This window comes from Culex quinquefasciatus, chromosome 1 (genome assembly GCF_015732765.1).
Source record: "Culex quinquefasciatus strain JHB chromosome 1, VPISU_Cqui_1.0_pri_paternal, whole genome shotgun sequence".
Taxonomy (NCBI): Eukaryota; Metazoa; Arthropoda; class Insecta; order Diptera; family Culicidae; genus Culex; species Culex quinquefasciatus.
Window position 1 is genome coordinate 115,640,967 of NC_051861.1, and position 21,522 is coordinate 115,662,488.

General features: G+C 33.9%; 1 protein-coding gene across 2 annotated transcripts; it reads left to right on the top strand.

The window, feature by feature from the left end:
* The first annotated feature begins 728 nt into the window (after positions 1-728).
* On the top strand, positions 729-20,543 carry LOC6046909 (protein cramped). 2 transcript variants are annotated; one of them, XM_038248111.1, is made up of 6 exons: positions 729-885; positions 6,994-8,584; positions 12,376-13,179; positions 15,874-15,987; positions 16,053-16,724; positions 19,896-20,543. In XM_038248111.1, exons 2-6 carry the CDS (start codon positions 6,998-7,000, stop codon positions 20,049-20,051), a joined length of 3,333 nt encoding a protein of 1,110 aa, XP_038104039.1. In that variant the 5' UTR covers positions 729-885; positions 6,994-6,997; the 3' UTR covers positions 20,052-20,543. The 2 variants fall into 2 exon arrangements, with proteins under 2 accessions (XP_038104039.1, XP_038104040.1); XM_038248112.1 differs by lacking the exon at positions 729-885 and adding an exon at positions 1,009-1,109.
* The last annotated feature ends 979 nt before the right edge of the window (positions 20,544-21,522 follow it).

Sequence of the window (21,522 nt, forward strand, 5' to 3'; positions counted from 1 at the left end):
TTGAAAATTGATTTTTGCGAATTCTTAAATCGAAACTCATTTAGAGGAAACCGTCACCCACCAAAATTGAAAAAAAATCCAAAGACTTAGAAAATCTAAAAATCAAAAATTTTGAAATTTAAGAATTTAAAGTATTTTAATATTTTGGAACTTTGCAATTTATAATACCTTTTGAATTTTGAATATATTAAATATTTCAGTTCAACAAAACAGCTATTTTATTCCATTTTGCAAATTCAATCATCGCAGATTCAGCCGAGTTTAACAATCGGCGTTTACGTCTTTGATACAGAAAAGATTCGCAACAAAATCTTGATTAATTCGAGGGCCCCTCGGTACCTCCTTTTCAAGACGAATATCGGCTAGCATCTCCAGCAAAACTTTGACAGAAGGACTTTCATCTCATTTTGTTTACGTTCATGCTCGCAGATAATGAACATTAGAAACGGTGACTTTATCGGTGAAAGCAATCAAATTTAATTATTTTGTTGATTTTTAATTAGTGGAATTTCGAATATCGAACTTTTCATGAAACATTAACTTGTTGTTGAATTGAAAAATTTAACTATGTAAATTTCAGTTAATTTGTAAGAATTTATTGATGATTAAAGTTTAAAATTTAAATTTCGACCCACCTTGCCCCTTGTTGTTGTTCATCTGTCAAACACGCATGAACACTGTTCAAAATGAATCAAAATAACAACAACAACAACATCATCAGCAGCAGTTCGCAAACAGAAGCAGTTGATTAAAATTTCGAGAAGTTCGTTCCCCGTTCCCGAGGAGTGTCCGCGAATTTTGATTTTTTTTGTCGTGACTAACGGAAATTGGTGAAACAAGTGGCGCGGACTTTCCGGTGTGATTAAATCGTAAAACTGGCGACAGGTTAGTGCGAGTGTTGTTGTTTTTTGAGAGGGAAAAAGTTTTTGGTGATTTTCCGCAGCTTACTTCGACGGAAAGGCAAAAGTGACTTGCCAAGAACTCACCGCCATTTTAGTGAAAAATTTAGGTCGTAAATTGTTCGATTTTTGTGTGGCAACTTTAAAACTAAGTGAGACAGGGAGAGGCCGGACTTATTTGGTCAAATTGGGCGGACCTCGCAAAATAAGGTGCGAAATCGCGTCGAGAAAATTCCAATACAACCGAGTCGGGCATCGCAATTCGCGACTGTGTTGGCACCCGACAATATTACGGTTTGTTCAATGAAAATTTTATCGATTTTCGAAAAATTTCACATTGAATAAAGTTGAAATTTTTCCTAACTCAACTGAAAGCACAAAAAAGTGAGAAAAACTCAAACAACTTGCCCAAAACGACTTGTTTGGCGCTTATCGAAGCAGGCTCCTCCGCGCGAGATTGGCTGAAAAAGGGCTCGCGTACTAGATTTCCTCGGTCGTTGCCTTCTTTGATCTCTCGGCTCGGCTTGCAATATTATCTAAATTTGGAAATCTCTTTGTGAAGTCTCTTTTTTTCACCCACTTATATTACGTAAAGCTCCGGAAAGTGATAAAAATTGTCCAAATTGGGCGCGAATCCGACGATCGATCCTCTCGCGAAGATCCATCAAACATCAAACATTTAAAAACAAGTTGAGAAAGCAAAAGAAAGTTCTCGGAATGGCCCCGAATGGGGCCCGGCCGATTTTGCCACGACGACGGCCATTTTTTCGCCAAGTTATTTTATTATTTTGTGAAATACTGAATTATCCTAGCAGGTTTTGAAAACTACTGCTAAAACTAAGGTCAAATTTTGTTGTGTTTTGGCTGTCCATGGCCTACTTGAGCGTTGAGGGCGGAAAGAGGTGCGACTCAAACGGTAATTATCGGCGGCAGGGTTTAATTGGCAGTGAGTAAGGTGGCAGCCGTGCGCAAATCACTTTTTTTTCTCGCATTGCTGTGCCTTTCTTTTGCTTCTTTGGAATGCATAAAAATGCAGTGCAGGTGCACTTGAGCGGTTAGAGTTACAATAGAAAAATACCTTTTATTGTTAGTGTAATAAATTGATTGCTTTGTCATGAGACACACCCCATTTTGTTGTTTTTAATGTATCTTGATAAAATTGAAAACAACATTGTGTTTTCTTCTATTTTATGCTAATTTTTACAAAAAAAAAAAAACATGTAGCATGAACTCAACTCACGGCTTGCTCTGAAATTGCAAAAAAAAATGTAGAAGGTTGACAGCCATAAATTTTAATCCATCCATTCTAAAATAAAATATGTAAAATAATTGTAAACATTCTCTTTACCGGAAAGTTCTGATTTTTTAATGTATTTGAAGTTAATGTAAAAAGGCCAAATTTAACTTGATCTCCTCCTTTAACTTCAATAACCCAAACTTCAATAAGTCCATTACTTTCCATACGCGATAATTTGTGTAAATAAAAAGTAATTAAATCATTTCTAAAATTATTTTAAAAAAATGCTCATATTTATTTATGAAATGTCAACGAAAAACGAAAAAAAAACGAAACTATTGGCACTACGCCCCCCGGGGCATGGCCTTCCTCTAACGTGGGATTTCTGCTCCAGCGCCTCTGACGAGACAGGAGAAACCGGGACCGACGTTTTACTTCACCATCCGATAGAAGCTCAGTGGATAAGGCGGGAATCGAACCCGCGTCTCATAGCATCATCGGGATCGGCAGCCGAAGCCGCTACCCCTGCGCCACGAGACCCACATGAAATGTCAAATAAAAACTAAAAAGAAGTAAAATTTAATTTAATTCAATTTGTTTGTAGTATTTTCAGATCTCAAAATGATGTGAAAACTTGAAGAAACTAATTTTCGAAAATCTCTTGTAGCGGGAATTCCCGGGAAATTTGAGACTTGATTTTTTTAGGCAAAACGTCAAAAATCAATCCGGCCCGTGGGCCGAACCAGTTTTAACTCAAAACTTACACAAAAACGACGTGCTCAAATATTTTTTCAAACTTTTGGCAAATGTATGTTCACAAGTCATCTGAGAACCGATTCCATAAAATAACTCATGCAAAAATGTGCAATTGTTATCCTGAAGATCAAAAATGTGAAAATTGAGATTAAAAGGATGGGCAAGCCAAAATTACAGCTTCCAAACTAGTTGTAAACTGAGATCGAGTAATTAATAGCTCAGTAGAAAATGAGCGCGCTAGTTATCTTTAAAAGTTAATAATAAAAAAATATTGTGTTTAAACAATGAAAAACAGCACATTGGATGGTTATAGCATCGAATTCCTCATCTACCAAACACAGAAAAAATTCCAAAATATCTCAAAAAATAAAAAAAAACTGTAAGGTAACTCAAATTTAATAATAAATATTCAAACAAATAAAATTTATTCAAAACTTTATTCACCTTAAAAAATGGGTAAGGAAAGCTTTTATCGATCAATAGAACACCTGCAAAAAAGTTCTCTTTTGTAAAATTCTGGATGCCTGCCCATATTCCAAATTTGGTCGTTGCAAACACAGGGTTGCTCTACAAATAAAATAAATCGAGAGTTTGCCAGAATCGTGAAAAATCGTGAAAAAGTCGGGAATCTGAGATACAGTTCAAAGTTCAAAAAATCAAGGTAATACTATATCTTTTATGTTAGAAGATGTGTAATTTTACTTCTGAAAATGTGTAACTTTTAACGTTTTCAGTCTAAACAGAGGAAAAATTACATCATAAAAAAGGTAATATTCAACCGTCCAAAATTACACCTTTCAAATTTACATATTTTTTTTACTGTGTACACAGTTAAAACAAATCATGGTAATATTACATCTGGAAATGGGTACATCTTTTATGTCAAATGGATGAATTTACCAATGTTCTGTTGTAATGTTACTTGTTCAGTCTTAATAGAGGCAAAATTACATCATATAAGAGGTAATATTAATCCTTCTAGTGTTACACCTACTAATGTTACAATTTTTTAAATTGATAATGGTACTTTATAAAGTACTGAGTATACTGATTTTTTTCAGAAAAAAATCCAGTACTGTTTTTGTGTAAAAACGACAAAAATTAACTGAAGAAAAATATTCAAAAAAGTGTTTAGTTGATTTCCTCATATTTCTTAGGCTATGTCAGGTTTTTTAGAAGGTTAAAAAATAATAAAAACCAGATATTTGTTTTTTTTTTTGATTTTTTTTTTAGTAAATAGCTTTTTAATGAAGTACTCTAATGTTAGCTTTGTTTATTGCTCAAACTTATGTAATATGTTGCTACACAGTAAAAAATTGTGTAATTTTGGAAGGTTAAATATTACCTCTTTTATGATGTAATTTTACCTCAATTCAGACTTAAAATGTTACATTACACCAGAAAAGTTGTAAAATTACACATTTTTTGTGACACAAAAGAAGTACCCCTTCCCAGGTGTAATACACAGTAAAAAAAACATGGTAAAATTACATCTAATAAGGGGTACATCTTTTATGTCCGAAAAAAGCTTTAATTTTACCTCTAATAATGTGTAAATTTATATCTGGCAGACGCTAGGAAAAAATATCTGTAATCCTAAAAAAATATCAAACCGGCGATAGTTATATCTATCTTACTAAGTCCGCGCCCCAACCCGCACGGCCAACTCGCCGCTGTGAAAACAGAACGATCAAAGCCAATGTAGCTCTATGTGCTCCGTACATTGTATACTGTATTTACTGCATATAAAATATCATGGTCATACACAGTAAAAAAAAACACGGTAAAATTACATCTAATAAGGGGTACATCTTTTATGTCCGAAAAAAGCTTTAATTTTACCTCTAATAATGTGTAAATTTACATCTGGCAGACGCTAGGAAAAAATATCTGTAATCCTAAAAAAATACCAATTTTTACGCTAGGAAAAAATATCTGTAATCCTAAAAAAATACCAATTTTTACTGTGTGGAATGTTAATGAAAGGTTTTTTTACTCAGCGAAAAAAGTTTAATTTTGGAATGTTGAATGTTTGATTGGTTGAATATTATCTCTTTTTTGAGTAATATTAATCAAAAAATGTGTAAAAATGTGAACCTGATGAATATTCATCAGAAACTGATGAAAATTCACAAATTTTTGATGTAATATTACAATTTTTCGACACAAAATCTGTCACCATTTCCTGATGAATATTACCATCATTTTTTATTCTGTGTAGTTTGGATAACAAAAATAGTTTGAAGTTTCAAAAATCTAACCTAACACTTTAAAAAAGTCGTACGTAATTTTAAAATGCTGTTTTGTCAGTGTCTGGACCAAAGAGCCTATGCCTAAAACTGTTTTTAATGTGATTCGTTTGGAAATTTTGCGAATCATACACAGAAAAAAGTTGAATTTTGGCATGTTGAAAATTTGGTAGGTTGAATATTACCTCTTTTTTTGAGTAATATTACATAAAGATGTGTAAAAATGTGAACCTGATGAATATTCATCAAAAACTGATGAAAAGTCATCATTTTATGGGGTAAAATTAATTATTTTTTTACACAAAATCTGTCACCATTTCCTGATGAATATTACCATAATTTTTTTCTGTGTACTCAAAAATGAGAGGGAAAAACGTAAAAAGAAGAAAACTAAAAAAAATCAACGTTTATCACTAAAACTGAGATAACTTTAAAATTTAATCGATGACCTATACTTTTTGGGTACCAAATTAGATACAAATATTGTCGGACATTATATCGTTTTGGCCTCATTCGATCCGTATTGAGGGTCCATAAGTCCCCTTTGAAAATTATAAAGGCCAATATATAGTGCTTCAAAAGTTTTGGCTTAAGTCCGGAAGATTGCAAAAAGGATGGTTTTTAAAAGAAAAACCTTCATGTTGTGTTTGTTTCAGAAAGGTATTTAAAAAAAAAACTTTCCAACGCGTTCAAAACATTGAAGATCTGACAATTTTTTAGTAGGCATTTTTTTTTTACAAAAAAAAACTATAACAATGTAAGGAAGAAACTAACCACCGTAAGGTGAATTAAGTGATGGTTTTGATTCAAACTGCTTAAAAATCATTAAAACAAGAATTCTCAGTGAATCCCAATCTTATCTAATCCAAAAGTGATGGATCAATCACTATCAGCATCCTGCTTTTCTGTGGCCTGGCCAGACCTACTGCGTGAAGTTCATCGCAAAGATAATTGGCTGAAGAGGATTGAGAGTTGGTTGGAGAAGATATTTCTGAATCTTCACAAAGGAGGTGGATATTTGTAGAAATTAAGGTCGTACAAGGTGTCCTTCACTCTGGGGGCAATGACTTTCAATGATGGTTCTGAATGCTGAATCTAGAAATAGTAAGGACGTTGCAAATATTTTTCAAAGTTTATGTCGCCCCCCCCCTTCAATGTTGGCCTGAATAATCAGGGGGCAAAAAAAATATTTTTTCCAAAAACTTCAGAATTTTAATGAAAATTAAAGTTTAATCAACTGAATACCAGTTAAAATGCATTTTCCCGCGTTTATAATCATATTTAGCATGTTTGAACTCCTTTGAAAACATTTTAAATTTTCATGAAATACCAATGTACAGTCCCACGAAAAGTTTTTTTGCGAAAAAAAATCCGTCACTTTAAACACTTTTTTCATCCAAATGTTGAAACTTAGGCTTGTAATTTCAATTTTCATATTTTTTTTTATTAAACAAATCATTAGTCAGAGGACTAAAATTAACCTCACGAATGCTGGATTTGCATTTGCCAATCCCTCCGTAAATTTTGTTTAAAATGATGAATTCAATTCAAAATTCCGGTGATAGTTTTTAATCCAATATAATATTATTGTACACAATCGTAGCCTTCCTTTAAAAACTTGTGGTTATCTTAGGTCCCAAGTTCTTTCATGTCAACATTCAAAAAACAAAAAAAACCGCAATAAGGTGGCCAGGCCTACTGCGTTGCATTTACCGCAGAGAGGATTCTATGAATGGATCACATTTCGCAGAATGTACAGAGGAGGAAGGATGCGTGGACATACCGCAGCAAACGCTCCGGAATAAAATCCGCTTCAATTTTCTAATGAGCTTTCTCCCATTTTCTTTTCCAGCATAATGGAAACCATCCCGGACGACTCCGGTGGCACCGCACTCGACGCTCCCAAACCGGAGCAAATCATCACCACCTCAACCTGCGAAGATCCTCCCGAACCCGCGTCGTCGTCCTCAGATACGACACCCCAGCATGACCCGCAGGACGCACCCGTCTCAACGACGACCCCTCTCATCCCCAAACCGGGGAGCACTTCACTGCCGCCGCCATCTTCCATCGGAAAATCCCCCCTTCCGCACAAACTCACCGATCCGAACCTGCAGCAAATCCCAACGGAGGAACTGCTCGGTTCGGTGACCACGTTCTACCCGAGTGGCGATGCCGAGTGCGGGCACGCGCTGCGAACCAGCGCCCGGGTCATTCACAAGATGCGGATGGATTCGATTCGGGGGACGACGCCGCCGCCGGTGGAGAAGAAGGAGACGGGTGGGGGTGGGGGAGGGGGTGCGGGGAAGGCTGGAGGGGCTGGGGGAGGGGGTGGTGGGGGGCAGGGAACGAAGACGCCGAATCAGACGAAGCAGGTGCGCATGGTTTGGAGCAATCAGGACAAGAATCTGTTTTTTGAGGCGTTGAACGAGTGCGGGAAGGACTTTGAAGGGATTGTGAACTATTTGAACACGAAGAAGCGCCGGAAGGATAGCAATAGTGAGCATGCGCTGAAGGTGAAGGACGTGCGGCATTTGTACTACCAGTTCAACCAGAAGGTGGCGAAATATTTGCACTTTTCCGACGAGGTGAAGAAGGAGGCGCAGGAACTGTACGCTTTGATCAATTACGGGGAGATGCGCAAGAAGGTTCCGTTTCAGAACAAAAAGTACTTCCACAAGCTGAAGGATCTAGTGTACAAGGGGTTCACGACGATCCGCGAGAAGGGCCGCAACATCCGCATCAAGACGCCTTCGTGCCGAGCGTTGCGGAAGCTCAACCAGCTAGAAGAATGGCAGGAAGAGATCAAACTGCCCCCTCGGATAGACGTGGTCCTCAAACCGGCCACCGTCGACGCCTGGGGCCGGGTACAATCCCTCGCCCAGAACCCACGCGTCAAAATCTCCGTCACCCTCCAGAAACGTCTATCCACGCTGCTCCAACTGCTCCAGCAAAAGTGGCGCCACCAGGACGTCCGCCTCGTCGAACGCATCAACAACCTGAAAACAGCCAGCGCCAGCATCACCTCCAAAGCGTCCCGCCAAAAAGCTCAGCACGAGCTGGAACTGTGCGCCCGCATGGCCACCGAAGGTAGCACCAACGACACAGAATCCGCAAAAGTCCTCCGCTTCACAGCCCCGAAAGAAACCGTAATCCACCGCCCCATGATCAACCTGTCGGAGTTTCTGAGCAGTTACAGCATCTGTTTGAACTCGTACGAGCAGCGGATTGGGGCGAAGGTGAGGGGGGAGGCGCTGTGTTTGGAGAAGTTGAACAGCTTTAAGGAGCGGGTTGGGGCGGGATCGAAGCGGCAGCGGCACGATAGCGGGTCGGAGAAGCATAGTCCCGATGGGAAGAAGGTGCGGGCGGAGGTGAAGGAGGGGAAGGAGGAGAAGGGAGGGGAGGGTGGAGTGGGGATGGCGGTGGTGACGAATTTTAATGAGGTAAGGAAGAGGGATGTGGGGAAAGGCTGACAATAGTGTTGATACCAAAGATGATCAGGAGGTGATCGCGATGAGCTACAGAATAACTCCTTTATCTTTCTCTCTCTGGTTTTTCTTTGAAAATAGAAGAACATTCCGTTTTAAACAAATTAAATTAATGGCCGACATCTTAATTACTTAAAGAAATTTTTATAATATATTTATCGTATTCCTGAATTCAAAAAAGTTGAAAACTCATCCGAAGTTATAAAATTTCTAATTTTCCTTAATGTTTTAAATTTCATAAATAAGTCTGAAATTCCTGATTTTTTTTAATTTCAATGTTTTAAGATTTTAAAATTAAAAAAAAACCTTCAAAGCTTTTCAAAATTTAATCAATTTTCAATTGCTTTATTTTAATACTTAAGTTCGTTTAAACTTCAAATCGAAATTTGTTCTTAAAAAAAATCCAAAATAGAATAAAAATCATGCTGTTAATAAATAAAATCAATAATTCTAGCTTTATTTTTCAAAAGAACGTAGCCTGGCTTGAAAATGCCCAAGTTTCCGCTCAATTGCAAAGTTACCTCAGATGCAGTGTTGAAAATCCGACGACTATGATTAATTTGGCGATTAATCGCTGCCCGTTACACCTCACGAATAAGACTGCTGAGAATAATCTTTATTCTCAAATTGCCACGACTAGCTGTCATTCGTCAAGAGCGCAGACGATGATTGTAACAACCCATGACTGCTGGTGTTAAATGGGGAAAATTATAATCAGATCGCAGCAAGTTGACGACTAAACCCAATCATTCAAATTTTTATTCGTCCATGCCACAGCCAGCGATCAAGTGTGAGTCGGGAAAGAAACGATCAAAGCATACTCAGAGGGCCTTTCTTCAGGCAATCGTTATTCGCTCGAAGTGATTTTTTTTCAACCTTGCTCAGATGACAAAGATTCTGAAATATATGCCAATTCTCGAATTCTAAAATAAATAAAAATCAAATCAAACAAACCAAATTTTTAGATTTTATAATGCTAGGGATCTAATAATCCAAAATAAAAATGAATTTAAAAATACAGAAATTAAAATATCACAATTATAAGTTACAAAAGTCCTTTCAAAGAAATAAAGCCTAAAATTCCTAAAAGCCTAAGATTCCAAAAGATGGAAAATTTCAGTTTTTGAGATACTAAAATCCCAAAATCTCTTAAATTCTAAAATCCTAAAATATAATGGGAGGGAAGGGGGGGGGGGGGGGCTCTGGGGGGGAACATTTTGACAAACCTTGTCTGATTAAAACAAAATAAAGTCAAATTCAAGAATTCTTCTATTGAAATAATTTAAATTTCTTGGATCTAAAATTTAAAATTTCTCAAATTTTAAATAGAATGAAATTTTTAAATTCTAAAATGCTTATCTTTAAAAAAAAATGAATGAATAAACCAGAAATTTTGAATTTCCAGAATTCAAAAAATCTTTGATTCTAAAGTTGTAAAATTTCTGGAACCATTTTTTGATTCTCAAATTCTAAAATTCTTCTATTTTGAAATGACAATGTTTTTAGATCCTTATATTAAAAAATTCAAAAAATCTGATGTACAAAAATCAAATATCTAAATTAGTTATTTAAATGATCAAATTCCTTGAAACTGAAAAAAAGTATCAAAAACTATACGTTTGCTAGTTTTAATTAACATTGAAATTATTGAGTTTCTTTATTTACGAAAATTGTAAATAGTTTGATTTTTTTTTTAAATTTAATTAGGTTTTTTTAAAAAGAGTATATAAAAATCAATAAATTCTTTGATTCTGTTATGCTAAAAATTTAAAAATCTTATTATAAAAAATAAGCCGAATTTAAAAGTAGACTTAACGTCTGAGATGAAAACATTCATAAATTCTTAAGATATGAAATTCCCTGAAATTTTAAATTTAAGCACAACATTCCAAGCAATGTTTTTTTTGTTTTAAAATACATATTAAAATTCCAAAATCTCTTAAATTTCAAAATTCTATAATTAAAGAGTGCTAACAATCTTTTCATCAAAATTTTAAATTCCTCAATATTAGTTCTTAAACTTTTTTAAACTTTTAACCAAAACTCAAAAAATCTAAAATCCTTAATTTCTGAAATGCTTGGCATATTAAAAAAAAACAAATAAATGAAGTAATCATTCAAACATTATTTAATTCTAAAATTTTAAAACTATTTGATTTATCATTTTAATATTCTTAATTTTCTCAAATTTAAAATAGGATTTAATTCATAAATTCTACAGTGCTAATCAAATATTAATAAAAAATAAATTACTTAACCTGAAAATGTAATTCTCATCTTTTAAAATTGTTTAATATTAAAATATCAATGTTTAAAGATTCCAAAATTCTAAGATCTTCAAAAATATAAAAAAAACAACTGTTAATCCAACACTCTCAAATTCAAAAAATCTTCCAACCTAAAATTATGTATTATTTGAAAACTTATTAAAACTTCTTATGCTATTGAATTTGTTTGTTTTTCGGTAAATTCTGAAAAAAAATTACAACTTTTGAACTGTAAAATTCTAACATTTAAGAAGTCTTAAATTCATTAAAGCTTACATTTTGAAGTTTTAATATTTTATGGTATGATAGAAAGTTGATCTGTTATTCTAGGATTATTAAATTCTTGTTTTGTAAATTCTAAAACATTAGTGTTCTAAAATTTCTTGTTGTTAAAATAGAGTAGTTCTTAAATTGTATTTTTTTTAATTTAAATAATTATAAAATCTAAGCATCTGAAATTCTAAAATTCTTCAAATTTAAAGTTTAAATATTCTAAAGTTTAAAATACTGGAATTTATAAATTCTGAATTAAAAAAATCTAGAATTTATCACTCCTTGAATTTTGAATTTCAATTGTTTAGAAATTCAAAAATACAAATATTCTTGAATACTTTCAGATTTAGAATTAAGATATATAAAATACATTCCGTATTAAATATTCGAAACTCTTGCGTAAAAATAATTAACAAGTTTTTTTGTCTATAATAATCGAATTTCTTAGGGTTTTTTTTAACATGAAACATTTTTCAGAAATGTTTTTTTAAAGTTAACATATTTAAAAATTACATTATCTTTGTTTGGAAGTTTTTGTAATTTGTATTAACATGTTAAACTTTCAAAAATCTTTTAACTTTTTAGTTTTGAGTTTTTGACATTTTCGATAAAAATGTAGTTTTAATGTTTTTTAATTTTTTTTAAATATTTCAATTGCTAAATTTTGAATATCTGAAATTCAAACTTTGAATTTGAAATAATTGACTACCTGACAAAATAGCAATATTTAAAAATCGGAAAACTAAAAAGATTCTTAATACTTAATACTAAATACTTAATAGTTAGATCACAGATCTGAGTACAGTCCAGAATTGATAAGTCCGTGCAAGAAAAATCTAAAGTCTAAAGTAAAATGGAAATATGTAATCCAAGATGGTGGCCAATATGGCGGCGATAGACAATTTAAAATATTTTTTGATAATAGAACAGGGGATAAATCATTAAAATTTAATTTCTTTGAGAATCGCTGAATTTAATGTGAACAAGAAATTCAATTAGATTTTTTTTAGCTTGTTCCGATTATCCGAAGTTTTTATAGAGAGTTTTCAGATAATTGAGCTTCGAATAATCGTAACTTTGGATAATCGAATCCGGAGTTCGGTGTTAGTGAAACGCAACCTCCATCTTTAATTTGGTATCAATAGTATTTAGTCTCCTTTTTCGATCTTTTTAAAGTAACGTTTCTAAAACCCTTATTCCACCCAGGTTTTCAAATCCCCCAACGCCTCCAACGAATCCCTCGACCTCGCCAAGGACATCGAGCTCAACAGCGACGGCGAGTGCCCTTCCGTGGTCAAATTCCACCCCCTCCTCGGCGGCGCCGTCTCCGACACTTCCCTCGACGGCGCTGGACCCGACCTCAAAAGCCCCGAGTCGAACGATTCGCTCCGGTTGGTGGCGGGCGTCAGCAAGATCAAGCTGGAGCTCGAGGCGGGCACTACCGGTGACAACTCGAACGACGGGAACGGGTCGGAAAGCGAACCGACGGTGCTGGCGAAGCAGGATGAAGGGGGGAGTGGGGAGGATCTGATCAAAACGACGGTCAAGCGAAAGGATTCGAAGGAAAAGTGCGGCAAGCGGAAGGACTCCAAGTCGGGCAGCATGACCGGGCTGAGTGCCTTGCACTTCCGGCCGTTGATTTCCGAGGAGACGATTCAGCGGGTGCGCGAGGGGTGGACGATGCGGAACGTTGGGGATTTGACGGTTGGGGATCTGTACATTATGTTTGGGGAGGAGAACCGGTTGCAGCTGGAGTACGGATGGGTGCTGCCGAGGGAGGTCAAGACTGAACAGGTGGACGGGCTCAACGGGGTGGAGGTGCTGGAATGTGGGGTTCAGGAGGTGGCGTTGACGAACGGAACCAACGGGATTGAGGATGGAGGGGGAATGCTAAACGATACGATTGTTTTGAGTGGACGGCTCAAGCAGCTGCTCCAGATTGCCAACCTGAGCGAGAAGACTGGCAAGCGGAGATGCCCTTGCGGCCACGTTTGCGATAGAAAGATTAAGGTAAGTAGATTCAGGGTGGCCACTCAAGTCGGGAAATCGGGAAAGTCGTGAAAGAAAATTGACAAAATTCGCGAAAAATCGTAAAAAAGTCGGGAATTAGTGATTTTTTGTAAAAAAAGTCGGAAATTCCGTGCATACCTACTAGAAAATTGTTTTCTATCTGTTGAATTATTTTGTAGTATAATGTATAATTTTCAAATTAGTTTAACTCTATTTGTCTTTACTAACAAACTCTAAGATTAAGGTTGCTTTCACTGATTCAATCTAGTTGAGAATGAAAAGACTATTTAAGACTATTTAAGTCTTTAAAAATCCGTATAAATATTGGATGATTACGATAGCATGCATTTAGTTTTTTTTTCGAGAATTTTTATTTTTCCCGTGTTTAGGAGGCCATTTTGAGCAACTTTTGATCTACGAAAAACTTTACTTCTTATATTTTATGTTTTTCTTGTTTGATTTTTATTATTTGTATTTGCAATTAACTTGTTCAGTTTATGTTTGTTTCTGATAGTATTAGGCTATTTCTACCACCTCCTATCATTACCTTTTGTTTATTTAAAATTTTCATGTTTTTACAGCCATTTATTTTTTTGCATGTTTTTCACATCTTTTACTCTAGAATGTTGTTGTTTATTTTATTAACGTGACTTTAACCTCACTCTAGAATGAATCCATTATCATTTGAATTGATCAAAAGTGATGAGAGGTATAGTCTAGGGCAAAATAAAAATTACAGCATGCTTATTTTTACATATAATGAAGAAAATTCTAGGGAAAAACACAGCCAAAGTTGACCCCAGAAAAATGTACATTTTTTTAAATCATTGGCAAAGTCATATAGAAGAAGTCACACTTCCAATCCTAAAACATAAACTTTCTTAAATTTCAAGAGTTCTTCTTTCCAATGGTTTGAAAAGGTTATTTTTTTTATTTTAGCAAATTTTTAGATCGAAGCCCGGATTGGGTTGTAACAGGGTGGCCACTCATGTCGGAAAAGTCGGGAATTCGCCAAAATCCGCAAAAAAACGGGAAAAAGTCGGAAATTCATGATTTTTTGTCGAAAAGTTGGAAAAGTCGGTAATTCCATGCATACTTGCTAGAAAACTATATTTTAACTTATTTAATAATTTTGTAACATTTCGTACAATTTTCAAATTGAATTCACTCAATTCTGCTTTAGTAACTAACTTCAAATTTAAATTTCTTTTAACTTTTGCAATATATTTGAGTATGGAAAAGCTTAAGACATTCAAAATCTTAATAAATATTGGATGCCTTTGACACAGATTGTCATAATATTTTTTATGAATCAAATTATCTCTATTAATTTATGTATATCAAACAAGAGGTAAAGTTAATGAAAAACTAATATAAAATAGAGCCTGATGGCCAGCTTAGAGTTATGATTCTATTTCATTTTGTAACACAGACTGAATATTTAAAAATATATTCCAACTTGAGTTTGGCAGTGTTTTTTTTTGGTAATTTTTTTAATTATGTAACTAAATTTATTTAGTAATTTCAAATATTTTTTCTTCTAAATTTAGCCCTTGAACTTTTTCTACTATAGATAAAGCTTGATTTCAGTTTCCAAAATTTTAAACTTTTTTACCTTTTAAAAACATATAGAAAACTTCTATTTAATATTTAAATTGCTAATAAATTAATCCAAGAAATTTTCAGTTATTGAATAGTTTATAAAAAATCTCTTCAAACATTTTGCTTTAAATGAGTGGAAGAACATAAAATCATACCAAACTGAATTTTCATTTAAAAAATCAGTTGAATATTGACCACTAGATAAATTAACATTGAATAAAAAATCAATATCAAAAATTACAAAATTAAAAAGAGAACTCGGCATAAACTTTGTTTTACGAATTCTTTGATATTTTTCTAAATATTTTGAAAGAATAATATCAGCAAGCAATACGTTTGCCAATTTAAAAAATAACATGGAAGTTATAAGTATCGTTAAACTTTCGATTTTTTTTCAAAGACTAATTGCTTGTGTTTCTACTTTGAATCATAATAATGAATTTTAATTTTTGAAGTATTTTTTTATTTGTTATTCAGTTTCTATGTTTACAAAAATTGGCAGTAGTTGGATTTTTTAAAAATTAATTTAGATTTTTTTTTCGGTGGTCGATATTGACATTTCTTATAGAGTTTTTAGTTTGAAATTTAGATAAGAAATGCCTATTATTTGAGCTTCCTGGAAAAGTCTGGAAAAAGTCGGGAATTTTGAAAATGGTATTTGACTGGTCACCCTGATTGTAGAGGGTTAAAAGCGTTCTTCGATAAACAAAAATAAAAAATTTAGAATAAAATGTAATATTTGGTTATCATTTAATTTTTAACCATTTTAAGTTTAAACCAAGTATCAAAATCAGTGCTTCCATTTTTGAAGTATTTTTTAAATATATCGTTTAGATTCTTTTTTACTAAAACTGTCAATAGCTTAATTTTTAAAATTTATTTAGAAATTATGTTCTTTACCTTTGATAATGGTTTTTATAAAGAGTTTTTTTTTCAATTTGAAATCATTCTTCAGATAAGAAATGCTTTTTAATGAGGTTCTAGAAAAGTCGGAAATAGTCGGGTATTTGAAAACGGGATTTGAGTGGTCACCCTGTAGATTATTTACCGTTTCGTTTGACAGCTCGATAACATTCAATTTCTTTTTAACAGAATCACGACCAACTGACCAGTGCTTCCAGTTCGAGCGACAACTTGCTCTTCAAAACACCCAAAGTTCCGAACCGCAACGGCAACGCCGCCAACGCCGGCCAGGCCAACTGTAACGTGAGTGTTTCCGGAAGGTCGCGTTCCACCAAGCACCCGAAAATGACTAACTGTTCCACTTTCAGCTCGTTCCCTCGCCGCACACGGCCTACAAGCAAACGCGCTGGTTCCGGATGCGCGTCAACCGGCACCAGCTGCCGTCTCACCGGGTCATGCTGGGCGGTGGCGGTGGTGGCCACTACCTGGCCGCCGGCCGCCACAACAACAATAACTCGCCAAAGTCCTCCTCCAGCAATGGATCGGCGAGCCCCTCTTCCGGTTACCAAAGTGCCACTTCCAGCGGTAGCAACGGGTCCACAAGAAGTTCCGGCTCCGCCAGCATCCGCCGACCGGACGACGACAGCCTGACGAAACTGCTCGAAGACAAAATCACTAGCTACCAAAGCGGCGCGTCCTCCAAAAAGTCCCGCTGCGCAAAACTTCCGCCTTCCGGCGGAGACGAAAGCAGCTCGCTCAGTTTGTTTGACATCTCGCTCCCGTCCACGTCATCCTCGCTGCTGGCGGACCTCATGGGAAGTGAAACGAGGACGGCTGAGGAGGAGGAACGGGTTGGCGAGGAAGGTGCGAACAGCAATATTACGACCATTTCGACGACCAAGATTCTGCGCGAATCGGCCGATGGAGGGGAGCTCGTGGAGACGGACATCAACGATATCTCGCTGAGTAGTTTCCTTGGGCATCTGGATGCGGTGTACGAGAGTGAGGCGGCGGTGACGGCAAGGAGAAGGGATGGGGATGTAAGTAGTCGGTTTGGTGTCTGGGGTGACATTTTTGGTACTTGAATCTTACGTCCCAAGTCGAGATGGAGTCTGCAACGCAACAGTTTTCAGTTGGTTTTCAGTTTCTTTGTCATATTGGTCATGTGTAACATAATCACCTATTTTAGTAGCCATTATTGTGGCTTCATTGTTTTTTGCTCGAAGCTCATTTTCAATCAACTAGGTATTTGATCAATTTCAGCTAAGTTTTTAATAAACTGTAGCTTAGTATGAGTTTTTTTTTCTTCAACTTATTAAAGAATTATTAAGAAAGAAGAAATATGAATCATGTTTTAAATCAGTTTTGAGATATTTTTCTAATATATTTTAACTTATTTTCATGTCAGTTTTGGCATGTTTTATACCAATTTCAAATTCTTTTTTATATACATTATCATGTAAGGTTTAACAATGGTATTAGAAATCGATTTTAACTATGTTTTGAATAAGTTTTGCTATTATTCAAATCAATTACGATATAATATTTGCATCGGTTTAGATTTGTAGATCAGTTTTAATAATTTTGCATATTAGTTTGAAATAACTTTTTAATCAATTACAAAAATACGGGACAATTATAAGTATAATTTTCTGAAATAAAAAAAAACATATTAGTATTTTACACTTCAAAAATCTACAAAATTTCGCATTGTTCGATGAAAATTTCAAAAAGAAAAATGATAAAATTTGTATATGTTTAAAAAGTTCAGTATTTTGTGAAAGTTTGATTGTTTTTTTTAAATATGGTATTTTTGTGTAAGCGTTTAGCAAAATTTTGAAACATGAGTATATTCTTAAGTATTTTAAAAAATACGATATTATGTAAAGTTTTATCTATTTTACAATAAAAACTAGAGCAGTAAAAATCCAGTCTTAAAAAAATAGGTTTAAAAAATTTAGCTAAAAATAAACCCTTTTAGATCTGCGACCCTGTTTTAGTAAAATTTGAGTTGTTGGTTGCCTGTTAAGACAATGAAAAAAAAGATGTTTCCAAGGCTTTCGGATAATCGAGTCTGGACTGAATTTAAAAAAAAAAAAAAATTGTGTTTTTTTTTATTGAGCAGTAAAAATTCAAAAGTAGTAAAACCCATACAAAATGTTAAGCTAAAGGTGATAAAATAAAAACAATTTTAAGTTAAATGTTAGTGTGGGGTTATTTTTCAGCTTGAGGTTTTTTTTCAATTTGAGGTTATTTTTTTTAGTTTGAGCAATTTTTTCCAATTTGAGGTAATTTTTCAGTTTGAAGTGTTTTTTTTAGTTTGAGGTTTTTTTTTCAGCTTGAGGTTATTTTTTCAGTTTGAGGTTATTTTACAGTTTGGGGTTATTTTTCAGTCTGAGGTTATTTTACAGTTTTGGGTTATTTTTCAGTTTGAGGTTATTTTTTCAGTTTGAGGTTATTTTTTTCAGTTTGAGGTTATTTTTTTCAGTTTGAGGTTATTTTTTTCAGTTTAAGGTTTTTTTTCCTGTTCAAGGTTATTTTCTTGAGGTTATTTTTTTTCAGTTTGAGGTTATTTTTCAAGTTTGAGGTTATTTTTTCAGTTTGAGGTTATTTTTTCCAGTTTATGGTTATTTTCTTGAGGTTATTTTTTCAGTTTGAGGTTATTTATTTAGGTTTGAGGTTATTTTTTCAGTTTGATATATTTTTTTCAGTTTGAGGTTATGTTTCCAGTTTTAGGTAATTCTTTTGAGGTTATTTTTTAAGTTTGTGGTTATTTTTTTCAGTTTGAGGTTATTTTTTTTTTAGTTGGAAGTTATTTTTTCAGTTGGAGGTTATTTTTAAAGTTGGAGGTTATTTTTTCAGTTTTAAATAATTTTTCAGTTTTAAGTAATTTTTCATTTTGAGGTTTTTTTTGCCAGTTTGAGGTATTTTTTTCAGTTTGAGGTTATTTTTTCAGTTTGAGGTAATTTTTTTCAGTTTGAGGTTATTTTTTTCAGTTTAAGGTTATTTTTTCTGTTCAAGGTTATTTTCTTGAGGTTATTTTTTTCAGCTCGAGGTTATTTTTTTCAGTTTGAGGTTATTTTTCAAGTTTGTGGTTATTTTTTCAGTTTGAGGTTATTTTTTTCCAGTTTATGGTTATTTTCTTGAGGTTATTTTTTCAGTTTGAGGTTATTCATTTAGGTTTGAGGTTATTTTTTTCAGTTAGAGGTTATTTTTTTTAGTTGGAAGTTATTTTTTCAGTTGGAGGTTATTTTTCAGTTTTAAATAATTTTTCAGTTTTATGTTTTTTGCCAGTTTGAGGTTATGTTTTCAGTTTGAGGTTATTTTTTGCAGTTTGAGGTTATTTTTCGGCTTGAGGTTTTTTTCTGTTTAAGGTTATTTTCTTGAGGTTATTTTTTTTTCAGCTCGAGGTTTTTATTTCAGTTTGAGGTTTTCTTTTCAGTTTGAGGTTTTTTTTTCAGTTCTTGGTTATTTTTCCAGTTTAAGGTTATTTTCTTGAGGTTATTTTTTTCAGTTCGAGGTTATTTTTTCAGTTTTAGGTTATTTTTTCAGTTTGTGGTAATTTTTTTTAGTTGGTAGTTATTTTTTCAGTTGGAGGTTATTTTTTTCAGTTTTGAATAATTTTTCAGTTTTTAGTAATTTTTAATTTTGAGGTTTTTTTTGCCAGTTTGTGGTTATTTTTTCAGTTTGAGGTTATTTTTTATTTTGAGGTTGTTTTTTCAATTTCAGGTTTGTTTCAAATTGAGGTTATTTCTTCAATTTGAGGATATTTTTGTAGTTCAGAGAATATTTCAGATTGAGGTTATTTTTCAATTTGAGGTTATAGAGCAATTAAAATTAATTTTCAGTTCGAAGTTATTTTTCAGTTCTTGGATATTTTTTCAGTTTAAGGTTATTTTTTCAATTTGAGGTTATTTTTCAGTTTTAGATATATTTTTTTAGTTTGAGGTTATCATTTTAGTTTGAAGTTATATTTCAGTTTGTGATTTTTAAGTTTGAATTAATTTTTTAGTTTGTGGTTTTCAGGTTCACGAAATTTACTCAAGGGTACATCTCGATTTTACAATATTTTTCACTTTGTGGTTTTTTTTTCAGGTTGAGGTTTTTGTTAACTTATAGCTCAGTTTTAGATATTTTTAGAATTTAAGAAATTTAGAAATTTAGAATTCAACAAAATTTCACAAAAAAAAACACAAATTTCTCCGTTGCAGCAAATGAACATCAGTATTATCAGCGAGTCCAGCGTGGACTACATCGCGCGCTTCGAGGACATTGCCGCCGAGCTGCGGGCCCAGCAGCAGGCCCAGGAACAACAACAGCAACAGCAGCAAGAAACCGTCGCGGAGATTGAGGTGCATCGCTCGTAAAACAAAAATGCAGGATTTTTTGTCCCTTTAGAGATTCACGATTTAGGATTTGTTAGGAACAAAATTTATTCGGAAGCATTCATACGTATTGTATTTAGCTCGTTGTTTTGATTAATTTATGAAATTAAAATTCGAAAAGGTAAAAGTTTTTAGCATGGCGTAGGTTTCGTTAAGCCGATTTAACGTAGGGCATCGATCATTAAATGACTTGATTTTATCTCTTTTCGCGCTTTACTCGACGACGACGACGATTGTTGGTTGAAATTATTCGAAAGCTTTATCGTTAGATTTTTACTCAAAAATTATCAGTTAGCGATTTTGTTTGGTTGCTCGAACAAACACACACAAATAAAGTAGAAGCAAATAGCAGTTACACAAACACAAGTAATCTTACATGCGATATTATGCGAACTGATGATTAACCAATGTACACCGTAAATTTGCAAAATTATTAACAAAAATATCAGTTTCATCTCGAACCTATACAAGAATTTATTTGTTTGTATTTCAATTTGATGCTGATAATTTCACAGTCCTTCAATTTCCTGCTAAACTAAATTTGATCAATCCGTATGAATAATCAAACTGGAATGCGATATCAAACCAACTCCAATTCCATTAAACTGTACCGTGAATCACACTCCTCCTCTGAGTTAAGTGGAAGTTTCACAGCCACAGCAGCAGAAATGAGTTTGCGATGTCCGATTGAATTGCATGTGCCAAATGACACAGCATCTCTCGCGCATGCATCTCACTTAAGTTAATTGATGAGGTCGTTAAGGACGCTGAGATAATTGACGACGGTGACGTCGGGGAAGTCTGTTTTGTCTCACGAGGTGAACGAATTTGACTCGGAATTGTTGGTTTGATTGTCTAAAGTTCGAGACAATATAAAAGAAAGGAGTCAAGCGGTGTTTGTCTGGCTTAATTGATATTGAAAACAAATCACTCAAGCAAGGTCGATTGAAATTGAACGTAAAGCGATATACACAGTCAGTTAGTTGCTGCTCTCAACACCTTTTTTTCGGGAGAGATAACAGTGTCTCTGTGTTATTATCAAACACCTTAATAATACTAGGTATTTGGATGTCTGCAGCGTAAAAAGGTTTGCCCAGATTGCTTATCAGCTGGGGATCGTGTGAGCTGGCATATTGGGAGAGCGTTTTTTTTTGTTACCTACTAATTTATTTTTTGGCAGAGGTGTATGATAGCAATTCGCCTTGTGAGTGGTAACCTGTGCTATATTCTATAGCCAGTATTTCTCAATTGATGAGGAATCGATCAATTTTTGAAGTGGAATGATAATATAAAAAAAAATCGAATGTATTTGAACGTGTTTTAAGAAAATAATATTCGTATCTGATGCTTTGTTTTAAAATTCCATGTTAACAAATAAATTACAATCATAGGGTTTTCATAAATTATTTGCTGAGAGTCGAGAGAAATAAACTAAAAAAAACAACAATTTTAT